The following is a 14,820-nucleotide window of genomic DNA, read 5'->3' on the forward strand; positions in this document are numbered from 1 at the left end:
CTTCTCAGATTGTTTAATTTGAATACTTTTTTTAGGACCTAAAGATTAAATTATCAAGTAATTCAAAAGCAATAAGTCTGAAAATAATCAAGTATTATATTGCATTGGTTTTAGCTGGGTGTACCTAATAAATAGCATATAAAACATTAGTACAGGAACCCAATAATTAACCTGTCTGTCCTAGCAAATCAAACGCATGAAGCACCATGTTTGCTACTGCATGGTCCATTTTAATTGATTTTATTAGTTTAATAACTTCTATAAAAATCATAATATTTTTTCTAATAAGAAAATAAATCGTAAATCAGAAGATGAGCGTAATATGAAGTAATGGAAAAATCTAATTCCATCTTTTATGCCATCAGAAACAGTGATTTATGAGTGTCTTTTGAAAAGAGGGAAACATTCAGAGTCCCGGAGGCAGCAAGATTTATCACTGAATACTTCCCTTTCTGGCTTCAGGGTGAGGTTATATAAATTCAGCAATTACATTGCCTGTCCCAGGGATACTTCATAATAAAATGTGCAGCTGTCTCCCCAAATGACTGTTCTCAGTATGTTATATTCACAATTACCATTTCATTACCGATTCAGGTCCCTAATTAAAAAACAGGTTCAGAAATGCTAAGTACAGTCAAGTGGTAAAGCTTTCCACAGCATATGATAATTGCACATTATTATGCATCGTGCTGATTCATGTCTCACTAAGAACAGTTCTTGCACATGGTCAGTAACCTGAGACTTAAACCAAATACTAACAATCCACGTGAGCTTTTAAGCAGAAAATGTACTGCACCGTTTTACATCCTGCATGTCTATTTAAGAGTCACAGAACACAAACCGGGACAGCACTGGCTTATACTGGGATTGGAAAAAAGACCAAAAGTGATCAAAATAAGATAAGACAGAAAATGTCATGACATAATGATGTTGTCTTACCTCTGATAGCGGACATCCATCGCACCTTCATTAACTTCCATTACTGTGAGAACCAATTCAACAAGAGTTTTTCCGTTTGAATGATGCCGTCTTTCAGTCTTTACCAGAAGAATGGTCGCTAGATTAAACTAAAATGTTTTGGATTTCATTACTGATAACTCTTTTGACCTCGGTGTACTGTAGTTTCACCTTTTTTAAAATCCCTTTTGCTCTTCACATACAGCAGATATACTGACCCCTGCTAATGAGTTCAATGAAATGTTTTCAATCAGTTTCCTATACTTGATTTTTCTGATTTTGTATTTCTCCCACATTGACCCTTTGAAGAGATTTGCCTTCTGTCCTCTTGGTTCTCTTTTAAATCAATTGAGGACCCATTGGTCCTAATCCTATGGTAATGGGATTTGATCCCATCATTAAATATAACAGTCTCAAGAACTACAGTGAGCCCTTGATCCTGCATCATCTCTATTACAAACATTTATTTTATTGGAAGATGAATATTCTGTTCAGTTTGAGTAACTACAGTATTTTCAAACTTGCATGTAGTACAGTGTGTATAATTTGCTCAACTGTAAATAACCAACTGAGAAAGTAAGGATAATTATGGTTCTCTCTTTAGTCAGACAACCACGGTTACACATGTTACATCTGCTTGGTTGACAGTCCAGAATATTATTTATCTAGATGAACTGAACTCACTCAAGTTCAGTCAAAACATCAACAAAAGGTGCTCTAATGTTTCCAGTCAGCATGGGCAGCTGATTTCTGAAGATCATCACAATGTGAGGGAGGATATGAGATTGAAAACTGCATAGAAGAACCTATGTCAGCATTCAAGGACAGGTCTCAATGCACATCAGGCTGGAGGATAAAATGCTAAATCACCTGCCAGCCCAGTCCTCCAGTGGAGGCATCCTGATCAATAAGCAGATACTGTTCATCTCTGTGTTCTGATTTTCCTGAGTTCACATTCAAGGAGTTTCAGTGACATTAGCCCAACTAGGGAAGGTATTCAGCTGGAACATGGCCACGCCCCACGTGTTAATGGCAATGTTGATGGTTATGACTCCAACAAAGTTCAGAATGAATCCAGCTTTGGCCTGAAACAACCAGAAAAGAATAAAACATAAACAAACGTATACTTGGACCTTGGTATAAGGCAATACAGCGTTTTGTCAACACCAAATCAGAGTAGGTATTAATACTAATTTGTCAAAATACACATTACATTTGCTGCCCTATCTGCCTGAGCTTAGTTTCCATGGTAATATTAAGGATATTGTATACGCAAATAAATAATAAAGATCAGATATAAGGATTAATATAAGCTGCTTATCTGAAAAATAGTTATGAGCCTTTATCCAAAACACTGCATGCATGTCACACCCTCACTTATGGGGTCTCCAGCTTTTCTGAAAGGTCTTACCATGTCCATGACTTTAAGGTTGCCGTAGGAGAAGGCGATGGCGTTGGGTGGAGTGGCTACGGGCAGCATGAAAGCCAGCGAGGCAGAGATGGTGCAGGGAAACATGACGTAAAGTGGGTGTATCTTGATGGCGGTGGCCTGGATGAAAAAATTAAAAAGGACATTCACACACATGCTAAACAGGCAAATCTTTCAGGGCCCCGGCGTGGAGGATGCCATGATGATGGGGGAAACAGCTAGCCCGTCTAACCTCCCAACACAGCTCAATAATTAACATGTTTCTCATTTGTTTAACCCGTATATAAACAGAAATTTAAGAAACTATTTGCGGTTTTACAGTTTATTTGTCCTCCTCCAAAATATCAAACTATTCCTTTAGAGATTGAGAGAGTATGATGTCCTGTCTCACCATAGAGGCCAGTATTGGCAGAAAGAGCGTGGTGGTGGCGGTGTTGCTGGAACATTCGGTGAACATGGCCACCAGCAGACACAGCAGGATGCAGATGGCAAAAGGAGGGATGCTCTGCAGCGGTATTAGACTCTCTCCCAGCCACAAGGAAAGTCCAGATTTCTTAATGCGAGGTGGGAAAAGTCACATCAGCGTCCAAACATTTATAGAAAGGATTACATTCAGAAAGATGTGGACTTGATGATCAACGGTTTACCTCACTTCCGTGTGCCAATGCAAAACCTCCTCCCAGAAGCAAAAGGATGTTCCAAGGCATCTTTTCATGGACGATGTCCCAACTAAGAAGAGGTGAAGGGGCCTCAGCAGGGGCCCCTTTTAGAACGAGAACTGACAGTTTATTTTCAACTATTGGTTAGGACAGTCATAAATAATGATGCATCTAAACTAACTATGGAAAAAAACTAGCTTTTATAGTGTACAGATAAGATTCTGTGATCATAAATGTGCTCCGTAAAGACAAAAAGAAAATGTGATAAACAGGTAAGCCGTCAAAATCCTAATTAAAATATGGTGTTGTAACTGGAGTCATTCTTTTAAACTCATTTTTTTTCTCTTTTCCAAGGTGAGAAATGGACTTTGGCACCTCAAAGTCTGCCTCATGCCATTTAAACCAAGTGTGTGTTAATCATTGTGTCATTCTTCTGTGTACAAAACACACTGCTTTTCCACTTTTTGACGAGTACCAAAGAACATATAGGCAGGAGCAGGACACGCTTAACTTAAGTTACCAAGGGAGGGGAAAAAAATATTCATTGATACAGGAGTAATTTGTCTAAAGGAACAGCACAGCACGTACTTTTGTACAGGCTTGACCTTGGGGCTATCAGGCTACAACTCAGGAAGGAGTTGGGCTAACGTTTATTAGAAAGCACTGAATCAGCGACATGAGTTGTCACGGCCAGTAAAAGTTATAGACTGTATCTTTGTCTGTTATAGTACACAAATAGAGGATGCTTATAAAACTGCACTCCTATCTTCATGTGACAGACTTAATATGCCCCAAACATGAAATGTGATGCAACAGTGAATGAGCTCTTCCTATTGTGCTGTCCAGACGTGCACAGGTAGAGCTGGAAAGAGATCAAGTTCCTGCCTTCTTGCCTCAACAAATAGTCTTAAAACCTGCTGATTTATGTATTTTTCATCACGATTTTATCAATGTTGCTCAACGAATGACAACATGAATACGAAAATAGATATACCACTTAAAATGGGCATCACAGTCTTATGAGTTTTAAAATGCAAGTAAACCCTTTTATGTTTTAATTTTCTGAATCTCAAAATGTGAGCCTCAAAAAGGTGCAGTCAAATTGTTTATACACCTTTTTATAATCAGATACGTATCCCAATTGACCTGTTGCACAAACAAAATTATAGGGAAACTGTCAGCTGACCTACCATCCTCGGACTTCCCGCAGCATCCGGGCAAATTGGACGGGATGCAGAAGAAGAGTGCTGACATTAATATGGCCACGGTGCCATCTGTGACGTACCTGACGAGAATACACATTTGAAATATCTGCATTTGTGTGATGTATTAACATTACAAAAAAACTCAAGCTACTAATTTGAGGCAAGCATAGTGATTAAATGACAAAGATAGAACGGCTATAGGCTGGCTAACACTCACTGGCCATTCCCTGATAAACTGTTCACCTCTTCACTTTGTCACTGAGGAGTCATGAAAAGCTGTGCGACAATCAGTTATTATACTCACGGTTTGTCTTTGTTGAAGAACACGGTGGCCCAGCCGGGTATGAACCCAGGCTCCCTAGTGAACCACAGAAGAACCAGCAACGTGAAGATAATCAGCACACAGCCCTCAGCGAAGCTCATCCTGCCCAACTTTCTGTACTCATCTTTGATCACCTGGTACGCCTCTCTGTCACAGTCTTTCTTTGTGCCACATCCAAAGGACTTTCTCAAGCTGGAATAACACAATGTGATGATAAATAACTCTTGTTTTTATTATCTGGATGCTTTGGTTGTAAACATAAGATATCAATCAGAGCAGAGATGACTCCAGTCCATGAAACTTACTCGAAGCCCAAAAACATAAACTGCAGCCACAACCAAGACAAGGCGAGCATCAGCACCATGTTGGGGAATGAGAAGCCAAACCAGCTTGCAAAATTGATCACGCCTCCATTACCTGGGAAAAGTCTGTTGATGACAAAAAGAAAACATTGAGATCAGATGTTACTCTTGTTGTTATGACAGTCACTTATCAGTTAGTAGTGTAACCTTTAATTTTAGTGGGAAGAAGTCAATCTGGCCCACCAGACTACAAGTGAAGAGGATTATATAACTGGTTATCTTGGTTGGTTTCCATAGAATGAGTCTAGTCCTGAAGTCAACAATCTTTGATGATTCTCTTTAACGAAAACCGGTTAAGTCAAAGACCAAAAGAATCGGCAACCAAGGAATGTGTGTGTTGTTTATTGCAGATCGTACTCATCAATCTGGCCCTTCAGGATGACATTGGGTGTGGTTCCAGTGAGAGTAGCCGTCCCACCGATGCTGGCAGCGTAACAAACACTTAGGCTCAAGCCTTTTGTCAGTTTCATATACTTCTGCTCCCTTTCAAGTCTGCGCTGCTCCGCCTCTGGACTCCTGTCACAAACCGCTGCGGGCACAGAGCCGAGACATTCAAATAGCACTTGAAAAGACATCGTCATTGCTGTGTCTTGAATGTGACATGAATTTACAGTTTGGGTTTCTAGATTTGGTAATTGTTTAACTCAGTGACGACGAAGTTGCTATTGGATTTCAAGAGTTCTGTGAAAGTTTAGTTTGACTCAGATTTTCACAAAGGCAGCAGGTAATTTTTGCAGAAATCTTGGGTGATTTCACCAAACTGCTTGACAAATAAAAACTGTATAAACAGGGCCAGCACTTTTCATAAGATTAAGATTTGTATTTAAAACCTCATACAGACCACAGCAAAAATATATCTGGCCTGTACTGTGGCAGTTCTATTCCTATACTACTATGTTCTGTTGAATAATTTTGACTTTTTACTGTTATTTCAAAAGACAAAGTTAAAAAACCTACTTGATATAACGTAATTTTCCTTCATTTCGTTCATGTCGTCGTGGTCATCTTTATCTGCAAAACACCATTAAAACAACAACAGTAAAAAATAGCAACCAAAAAGTTAAGAAATATTCTCTTTATCAAGTAAAACGTAAAGTTTATAGAACAAAAAAGTCACACACACCCATGTTGATGGTGCCGTCCCTTGGTTTGAGCTCTTTGCTCTGTTTGGCATCACCCAACTCGAATGCCTGGTTATCCTGACCATCCTTTGCAGCCGACTGGTTATAATCCCTCTCTTCGGCGTTGGCCTCTGTGTCACACAGCTGCTGCAGCACAGCGTTGGCGATGGGCAGCATCATGGCTGTGGAGGCCGTGTTACTGATCCACATGGACAGAAAGGCTGTGGTGCTCATGAAACCGATCATCAGGCTGGAGAGGACGCACAATAAATGATTAGATGAAAAGGTGAAGAAAGCATGTGAAGAGACAAAATAAATGATATGACTACATACATGACGTGGCCAAAAGTATGTCTAAGTAAAGGATAATGTTTCTTACAGAGATGGCTTCACCCCAACAATAAGCAGCACTTTAAGGGCGATCCTCCTGTGCAGGTTCCAGTGCTCGACAGCGATGGCCACCAGCAGCCCACCAATAAAGAGCATGTTGGAGTCTTTCAGGTACTGGATACAAACCTGGATAAGGGAAGAAAAAAAAGTAAGGAAATCCAAATCCCTGCCAAATTAATTCCAAGAAATGGTTTATTACAATGTGTTCATACAGATGGAAATACCTCGCCTGATTCCATGATGCCCATCATGGGGAAGAGAATGACGGGCAGCAGCGCCGTCACAGCCAGAGGGATACACTCCGTACACCAGTACAGCGCCATGAGGATTATTACAAAGCCACATTTTGCCTCCTGTAATGACAGACAAGGACAGTGTTGCTTAACAGCTTTAATACACAGTATATACTGTATGTTACACATAAATGGTCTCGTGCACTTGGCACGTGTGTACAAGTGATGGCTACTTGAGAATGAGAGACACATGTTAAAGCTTGTAAAGGAACTACAACACACCATAAACTTCTTAACCTTGGCATAAACTACTATAGTTCAGTTAGCGTAGTTAACCATTCTCCGTTAACTACAGTCAACATTTTGAGTAAATTCTTTTCTTCTTTTCATTTTTAGCTTGTTTTTATTTTCTAATCTTTAACGTTTTTATAACTGTTTTAATTATGTCTTAATGTTCTTTTGCACTTTGTCGCAATGTTCTTGAATTTTTATGTAAAGCACTTTGAATTGACCCGTTTCTGAAATGTGCTATACAAATAAAGCTGCCTTGCCTTTAACTAGAAGAGGCTACCTTTTGTGTGCTTCCTGTTAAACTTTGCAGTTCAAACATTTGCAGTCAGTCATAAAAATGACATCATACATTTCTTAGTAGTTGTCTGGAACCAAACCAAACATCAAAATAACTGCTGCTCGATTTGTTTTCTTTAGCATGACAAAAGTCAAAGCCTAAGGAAAAGTCATGAGTTCTTCGATGTTATGATAATTCCTTGTGTTTAATTGCTAGTTTTGCTGTAAAATGCTCATCTCCTTTAAAATGAATGAATTGTGACGAGCTGAAAAGGAACAGAGGTTGTGGTCTTTGATTTAATGGGAATGATTGAGCACCTGAACATGATCCCACTTTTCAATTTATCATAGTCAAAGATTACGTGGGTAAGAGGGTCACTGGCGGAGGCCTCTCCTGGACATGTTGCAGTTAAGAAGACGATGTAGGGCGCCTGGGTTAGCTCAGTTGGTAGAGCGGGCGTCCATGTATTAAGGCTTGGTCCTGACCGCGGCGGCCCGGGTTCGAATCCGGCCTGTGGCCCTTTCCGCATCCACTCTCTCTCTCCCCCCTCTCAAGACTCTATCCACTGTCCTGTCAATAAAAAATGGAAAATGTCCCCAAAAAAATAACTTGAAGAAAAAAAAAAGAAGACGATGTAAAGCAGCGAATCCTTTCGGATTATCATTTTCATTTTGTTGGAGTGGTTTCACAAAATTTGCCTACAGAGTTGGATATGGTACTATTGGAACTCGGTCTCTCTCAAATATACTTTGTGGATTGAAGAATTTAATTGGAAAAAAATAAACAAGACAGGACAGAAATTAGATTTTCATTTGATTCAAAAGACCAAGTATAATCAGTTTCTGAGTGAAATTCTATTAATACAACCTCCGTAGTGAATTGCATGTTAGTATGTATTAGAAAACACTGTATAATGTAGTGTTCTAGTACATCAATCACAGATTCAATCAAAGATTCAAGCTTTAGTCACCGTTGTCTCCAGCATCACCAACATATCATGAGTAACCCCCTCCTGTATACTTCACTGGCTGTCTAAGACTTATTTAATTAGCCTCTGCTCTTCGCTCTCCTGGCTCTTCAGTAGGTAGAGCGACTTTTTCCAATCACTTTCATTACTACAGTCATAGTCAGCCCTTTTTGGCCTCATTAACATCTAAACATATCTCCATTTCAAATAACACCTTTCTCCAATATCATCCTCTACCACCAAGGCAATCTCTCCTACCACTTCCCTTATGCATCATGTATTGTAATTTTTTACGACAGAGTTTTATTACATAAAAGGTCAGGGCACTGTGACAATTTTGTAAGGGCAATTCCTCTGAACATGCACAATGTAATCATGTTAACTTCCCTTGATCATGCATAATGTAATTGTGTTAACTTCCCCTCCGTTTGATCATGCTGAATCCTGTACAATGTAACCATGGACTGAATTAATCTTGGCCTGATTGCCTAAACTGAGGCATTATTACCTACCTGGATATCATCAGAAGATGATCAGAAGGCTAATGAGCCCTTTTGAACAAAGACATGCAAGATACTAACTAAGAAGCAACCAGAGGGGGATGACCAAGCCAAGGTATAAAGAGAGAGAGCAGCTTCCCATCGGGGTGCACATTTCAACCAAACCCTTGTCCTGTGTACCATGCTCTGAGCATTAAAAGCGTGCCGATACTGTAAGAGGTTTTTGTCTCGTTCCTCGTCAGTGTGGGATTACAAAATTGCCACAACTATTTTAAACTTAAAAAACATTGTTGCAGCAGAGTATATGTTGCTAAAATATTAGTAAAGGAATATCTGAGGTTATGGTGAACTGGACCTTTGCAGTGAAAATCAATATTATCGGCAAGAGTTGAAGGTTGAGCATAATAATGAACCGGCTTCTACACTCAGGACTCCTTAAAAGAGGCAGGTGTGTGCATACTGGTAAGCAAGCGGCCACCTGAGCACTGCTGTGGTGGAGTTTACTTGAAGGCAGAAAGGCTTTGTCGGTTTCCTGTGCCAAAAACTAATCTGTGGCCTTTAGGGAGACTCTGGTTGAAGATTTGGTTGCTCATGTTGGTGATCGAACTTGCCGTCAATCTGGAGCCGAGTGGTGTTTTGTTGGGCATCTACAGTATGGTATTCATGTTTTGGCCATAATGATACATGAGGTAGTTCATAAGTGGTTTAGGTATCAGAACACCTTTGGCCAAAGATCAGAGATGATATAATATACCTGGAAAGTCCTATCATCAGATCTGTTCTTTGATGTTTGACCTGTGGCTGTATGTTTTGGTAAATGGTGGGACAGATCTAATCTAAATTAGTTCTGATGAGCTACCACATAGAGGCGTGATTAACGGTTGTTGGAAGAAATCTGTGCTCTTCAAACAAATATCTGCCATATTGAGCTAATTCAACTCAAATAGCAATAATACTACAACACAAGTGATTTTGTTTACTCCATCTCCAGCAGGGCTTCCAATCAGTAGCTTCACAGATGACGAAAAAACTGCAACATGTGGTAGCACTGATGGAGAGAAAAAGTTGCACCCTGCCTTTAAATTGCACATATTGTACAATATTTTGCATTTGGAAGCCACACTTGCTTTGATTTGAAGGAATGTGAGCTGCACTTAACTGGCTTTCTAGCCAACCTTGCTGCGGCGAAAATGTGTGAAACATATACTTAAACCTATAGACATACATACATGTTCAGCAACATTTTAGGGCTTAAAACTAGTAGTAAGTGCTGGCTTAATGTGTGTATTGTATAGCTTTGGACTAATATACATTATGCAATTAGACAAGCAATCCCTATTCAGCAGGGCTGAAGTCTAAAATATGTCCGCAGATATGTACGACAGAAAAACACGCATACACATGTTCGTTTTCTTACCGGGGTCGGGACGATCAAGGGCAGAGGCAGAAGTAAAAGAGGTGTTAGGACTATCACAATGTAGTTCCTATACCTCCACAGCCATGTAAGAAAGCCAGCCATGATCCACAAGGTGGGATGGACATCCAAAGTATTGAAGAAACAGAGAAAAAACAATAATTAGTGACACCACCGTACTAATCTAAGAGGCAGTAACAGACAATGTCACAGTATATATAGCGGTATATACAGTATGTCACGCTGAAAGAAGATTAAAAATTAACTTTAGAGTGAGGGGCCTGCATGTGTTTCCATGTGTTTAGAGGAGGTAGATAAGGTAGCAATCATCTACGGTAGTAAGATGCCACAGCTGCTTTGTCTGTCAGGTGGGAAAGAGAAAAGAAATATTTGTGGTTGGTGATTAATAACTGGTTGCATGACACATTGCACAAATTCATGAAATGGCATGTCATGTCATAAGATGTTTAACCCCAACATAAACCAAATAAAATCTTAAACCCTGAATATGGAATTACAAAGTGATGAGTGTGTGTTATTCATGTCACGCCAATCTATAAAAAACAAAGTTCCATTAGATAGCAGGGTTAATGGCCCTGTAAAAAAGTTGTGTGGGCGTTAACTTAGAAAACGCAATGTTGTGATTCCAATGAAACGCCTGCAAGAGGCTGAAATGTAGACAAACCAGATCATCCTCCCACTGTGTTCTCATGTGTGAAATGTGAAAAGGTTTCAGAAGAGAGAGGGATGATTGATGTTTTATTGCTTGAGGCAACCATGAGTTTGTATTGAATTACGGCCAAAGACCTCAACAGTTACTGCACAAGGACAAATACTTTCACAATTAAAACAACAACAACAACAACAACAACAACAACAACAACAACAACAACAACAATTAAACAATTTGGAGTTTAAGTTTGCACTTATATTTGGACATGTTCCTCTTAGAGATTCAGAAAAAGTTATAACTAATTTTAAAAAATGTGTAAATGTGACTAAAACAAGTGTGGGTCAGAGGATCAGAGAGTTTGATGTAAATAAGAAATGAGAATGAGACAATACACAGACATATCACATAAAAGGTTTGCCTGTATAAACTTTTATGACGGATCATTTATACAGTATATATCATCAACTATAACTAACGATGATGATAATACTGTACTTTGGATCAAGTTTAATTATTTCTCTAGTGCATCCTTCACATGATGTATTGTGCACATTATTTTAAATATCTTACATGCAAGCTAAGGAAAAAAAATGTTTCACACATCGCCTTTGAGGAGGAGAGAGTTACTGTTTATCTAAGCAGATTCTTAGATCTATGTAGACTCTTAAATTGCTCATTAAAAAACTAATTTGTGTAGTAGGTGTTGGATTATTAAACACAAAAGAAAATAGACCATTTACTAACGCAGTTAATAATAACTCCAGCACTAAAAAACAAAACTCATGCCAAGAACCACAATGTACTGCTTTCATGACCACAGCAGAAGGGTGTGTTCAGGTTAGTAATTCAAGTGACACTGGATTCTGGGGAGTAGAAAGAAGAACAATTAGCCTTTAAAGTTACTCAGTATCAAGCCTCAAGGTATATAGAGCTAGTTTTGCTGTAGCCTGCCAAATATACTATCCTCCAATAAAATTAATTAAAATAACAGTTTAAATTAATTTGACCTTTGAAGAATACTGAAGGCGTAGTTTCTGTATAGTTTCAAGTAAGGTGAGAAAGTTTTGAAGCAGTAGTTTTGCTGGAGTTTTACCATCGCTACACCTCAGAGCACTTGACTCCCACGTTTATGTACATTCAAGTGTCTGAACAGCAAGGACTTAACACCTGTACTCCCAATTTGTGACATGCAGTGGTGGAAGAAGTACTCAGAACTTGTACTTCAGTAAAAGTAGCGAAACTACCATGTAGAAATACTCTGTTGTAATTAAGAGTCCCACACTCAAAATCCTACTTAAGTAAAAGTACAAAAGTATTAGCATCTAAATATATATAAAGAACCAAACGTAAAATAACTCATTATGCAGAACAATGTATGTTATTGGATTATACTTATTGATGCATTAATGTGTTCATCACTTTAACGTTGCAGCTGGTAAAGGTGGAGCTCATTTTAATGACTTTATAAACTGCTGGGTAGTTTAATCTATAATAATACATCAGAATGTCTTAGTTGATTTATATTTTGGATTAATAATCTGAATCTGCAAAGTAACTAAAGCTGTCGGATAAATGTAGTGGAGTAATAAGTATAATATTCCCCTCTGGGATGTAGTAGAGTAGAAGTATAGTAGCAGTAGCGGAAAGCAGCAGTAGCAGAAAATGGAAACACTCAAGTACAAGTACCTCAAAATTGTACTTAAGTACAGTACTTGACTAAATGTACTTAGTTACTTTCTACCACTGAGTACATGTTAGTGTTTTTCAAAAGCATTATTTACTGCTCCTGTTGGAATAAAATAATTGTTAAATATTTAACTGCAATGTATTAAGTGGTGTTTTTGATACCTTCACTTTTTACATTAAATCATACTGGGATGTTTGCTGAAGTTGACTGAATCTTTAAATAAATTCACAAAATTGACTATCAAAACATAATGTCTTGTCATGTCTGTCCTGCTATTCCTGTCCATTGCACTATGTGCATGATATTTATCAAGTTATACACATTTTATATGCTTTATTCTATTTCTAGGGTGTCTTTTAAAACATCTAACCATGGAATGCAGATGTTAAAAAAGCCAACTTGTCCAACTGGACTTTTTAAAAAAAATTCTCCCGTTGATCAATGATCAAATAAACCAATAAAATTAACTTTTACTCCTACTTTTGTGTTCACAATTAGAGCTTACACGCACCTCAATGGCTCAAGTCATAAATGAATAGCTAAAGGTAAAAAGGGAGATTTTCAAGTCTTTTATAATATAAAGCAGGTTTAAGTGCTTTATAACTACTGTTAAACTATCAAAACACACAACATATGGAGAGATAAACACAGCCCGTATTCAGAAATTGTGCGTTTGAAACAAGCTGTTCTTTTTTCTGTCCATTTGTGATGTCACAAATATACAATATAGACCATTACACGGTTTTAAACGTAAACATTCTAAATGTGTCCCAGTTTATTTCCTGTTGCAGTGTATGTGAATGACATCAGCTGACAGGAAGTACACATGGACCCAAACTGTTGCCTAGCAACGCAATTCCGTTGCAATTCTGTTGAAATGCACTAAAACGGAGCGTTTCAGACAGAGGGTAAATACAGGTATATTCAGGCAGACCGTATGAGGGAAATAAAGTTGTTTTTTTAACATTACAGCATGTAAACATGTTCTAGTAGAAACACAAAATACAAGTATGAACCTGAAAATGAACACAATATGGGACCTTTAAAAACACGTATATCAAATAGGTGGATTCCAGTGTTTTTAAGACTGTAAATTGGACTATTTTTAGGACATCAAGGAAGACTTTGAAAAATGTAGTTCAATATTGAGTGTAGCTGCTAGAAAAGCAATTACTAAGAAATGGCTTAAACCAGATACCGCATCATTAGAGAACTGGTATGATGTTATTTATGAAATATTTGTAATGGAAAGAATTACTTTCTCAATGAGGCTTCAAGAAACTAAATTTGATGACATTTGGAAGGAGTGGAAAAAAGTATATTCCCCCAAAACGCCCTTCTTTTGTTTAATTTTTATTTTTTTCTAAATGTAATTTTTTATTGTATTATTATTATTATTCATTTGATCTTATTTCACATGAAAAGCACCCCATGTTCTATTAGTGTGTTTTATAATTTCATTGTAAAAAGTGGAAAAGTTGGTTCACTTCATATTTGTATTTAATTAAGTATGTTTATATTTTATTAAGTTGGAGAAAATCCGGTATACTATTAAGGGGTCAGCCGACAAGTTCTCATTGATTTGGCAACCTTTTCTTAGTCGTGTTGATTCCTTAGACTCAGATAACTTTGTGGCTGATTAAAGTTTGATGTATGTATGTATGTATGTATGTATATATATATATATATATATATATATATATATGGATAAAGGATATGTGTGTATATATTTGACCAGGAATATTTCAAACGAAACATTGGAAGGACGCCTGATTTGTCTTTGTGTTCAACTCCTGTGCTTGTTTTATGCATGTCAGTCCCCTAGATGAAAGGGTGTACTGTCTTAGACCTCTAAAAATGTGTCATGATTTATGTTTATTAATTTTATTTGATGTATTTATTTATATTTATTTCTGTACACTTGTTTGAGTGGCCTCTGGGTATTGTCATGGGTGGGGGGTGGGTGGGATATCCATCAGTCCAAACATGTTTGTGTAATGGATAATCAGAGTTGTATTAACAAAATTCAGAATAAACTCTGTTTAAAAAAAAAAAAAAAAATATGTTTATGTAAATGTCTGAGTAAAACCAAATAAAGGAAAACAAAATGAAAAAAAAAAGAAAAATGTAATTCACCTCTTCGTCCAGAAGGTGTTGCTGAGATCACGCTTTATCGTGGCTCAGTTATTGCTTCCTTTATTAAAGCTGAGCTGGTAGATAGAGAAGTTGCGTTCAGGGTCGTTGTGTCACCTCACAGACGCACCAGGGACGTAAACAAACGAGCGTCAGCATGCTCAGCTAGTTAGTTAGCTACTGTTACAGAAAGGAGCGCT

The 14,820-nt window shown here is 37.9% G+C and overlaps 1 protein-coding gene across 4 annotated transcripts; it reads right to left on the reverse strand.

The window, feature by feature from the left end:
• Window positions 1–1,401: 1,401 nt before the first annotated feature.
• LOC141771542 (solute carrier family 13 member 2-like) lies at window positions 1,402–14,757 on the reverse strand. Of its 4 annotated transcripts, XM_074641930.1 has the most exons (15): window positions 14,624–14,757; window positions 10,394–10,488; window positions 10,131–10,203; window positions 6,670–6,798; window positions 6,435–6,571; window positions 6,058–6,305; window positions 5,892–5,945; window positions 5,292–5,463; window positions 4,878–5,000; window positions 4,555–4,764; window positions 4,236–4,330; window positions 3,034–3,149; window positions 2,778–2,939; window positions 2,369–2,506; window positions 1,402–2,042 (listed from the first exon to the last, which is right to left on the reverse strand). In XM_074641930.1, exons 4-15 carry the CDS (start codon window positions 6,766–6,768, stop codon window positions 1,914–1,916), a joined length of 1,683 nt encoding a protein of 560 aa, XP_074498031.1. In that variant the 5' UTR covers window positions 6,769–6,798; window positions 10,131–10,203; window positions 10,394–10,488; window positions 14,624–14,757; the 3' UTR covers window positions 1,402–1,913. The 4 variants fall into 4 exon arrangements, with proteins under 4 accessions (XP_074498031.1, XP_074498030.1, XP_074498029.1 ...); XM_074641929.1 differs by lacking the exon at window positions 10,394–10,488 and having other exon boundaries at window positions 10,131–10,197; XM_074641928.1 differs by having other exon boundaries at window positions 10,131–10,488.
• Between the last annotated feature and the right edge of the window lie 63 nt (window positions 14,758–14,820).

This window comes from Sebastes fasciatus, chromosome 7 (assembly GCF_043250625.1).
Source record: "Sebastes fasciatus isolate fSebFas1 chromosome 7, fSebFas1.pri, whole genome shotgun sequence".
Lineage (NCBI taxonomy): Eukaryota > Metazoa > Chordata > Actinopteri > Perciformes > Sebastidae > Sebastes > Sebastes fasciatus.

Coding starts and splice junctions, on each gene's coding strand:
- LOC141771542 (XM_074641928.1), bottom strand. CDS start 10,232: ATGGCTGGCTTTCTTACATGGCTGTGGAGGTATAGGAACTACATTGTG. Junction 6,799..10,130: donor CCTTGATCGTCCCGACCCCG/GTAAGAAAACGA, acceptor CTGTCATTACAG/GAGGCAAAATGTGGCTTTGT. Junction 6,572..6,669: donor GCATCATGGAATCAGGCGAG/GTATTTCCATCT, acceptor TCCCTTATCCAG/GTTTGTATCCAGTACCTGAA.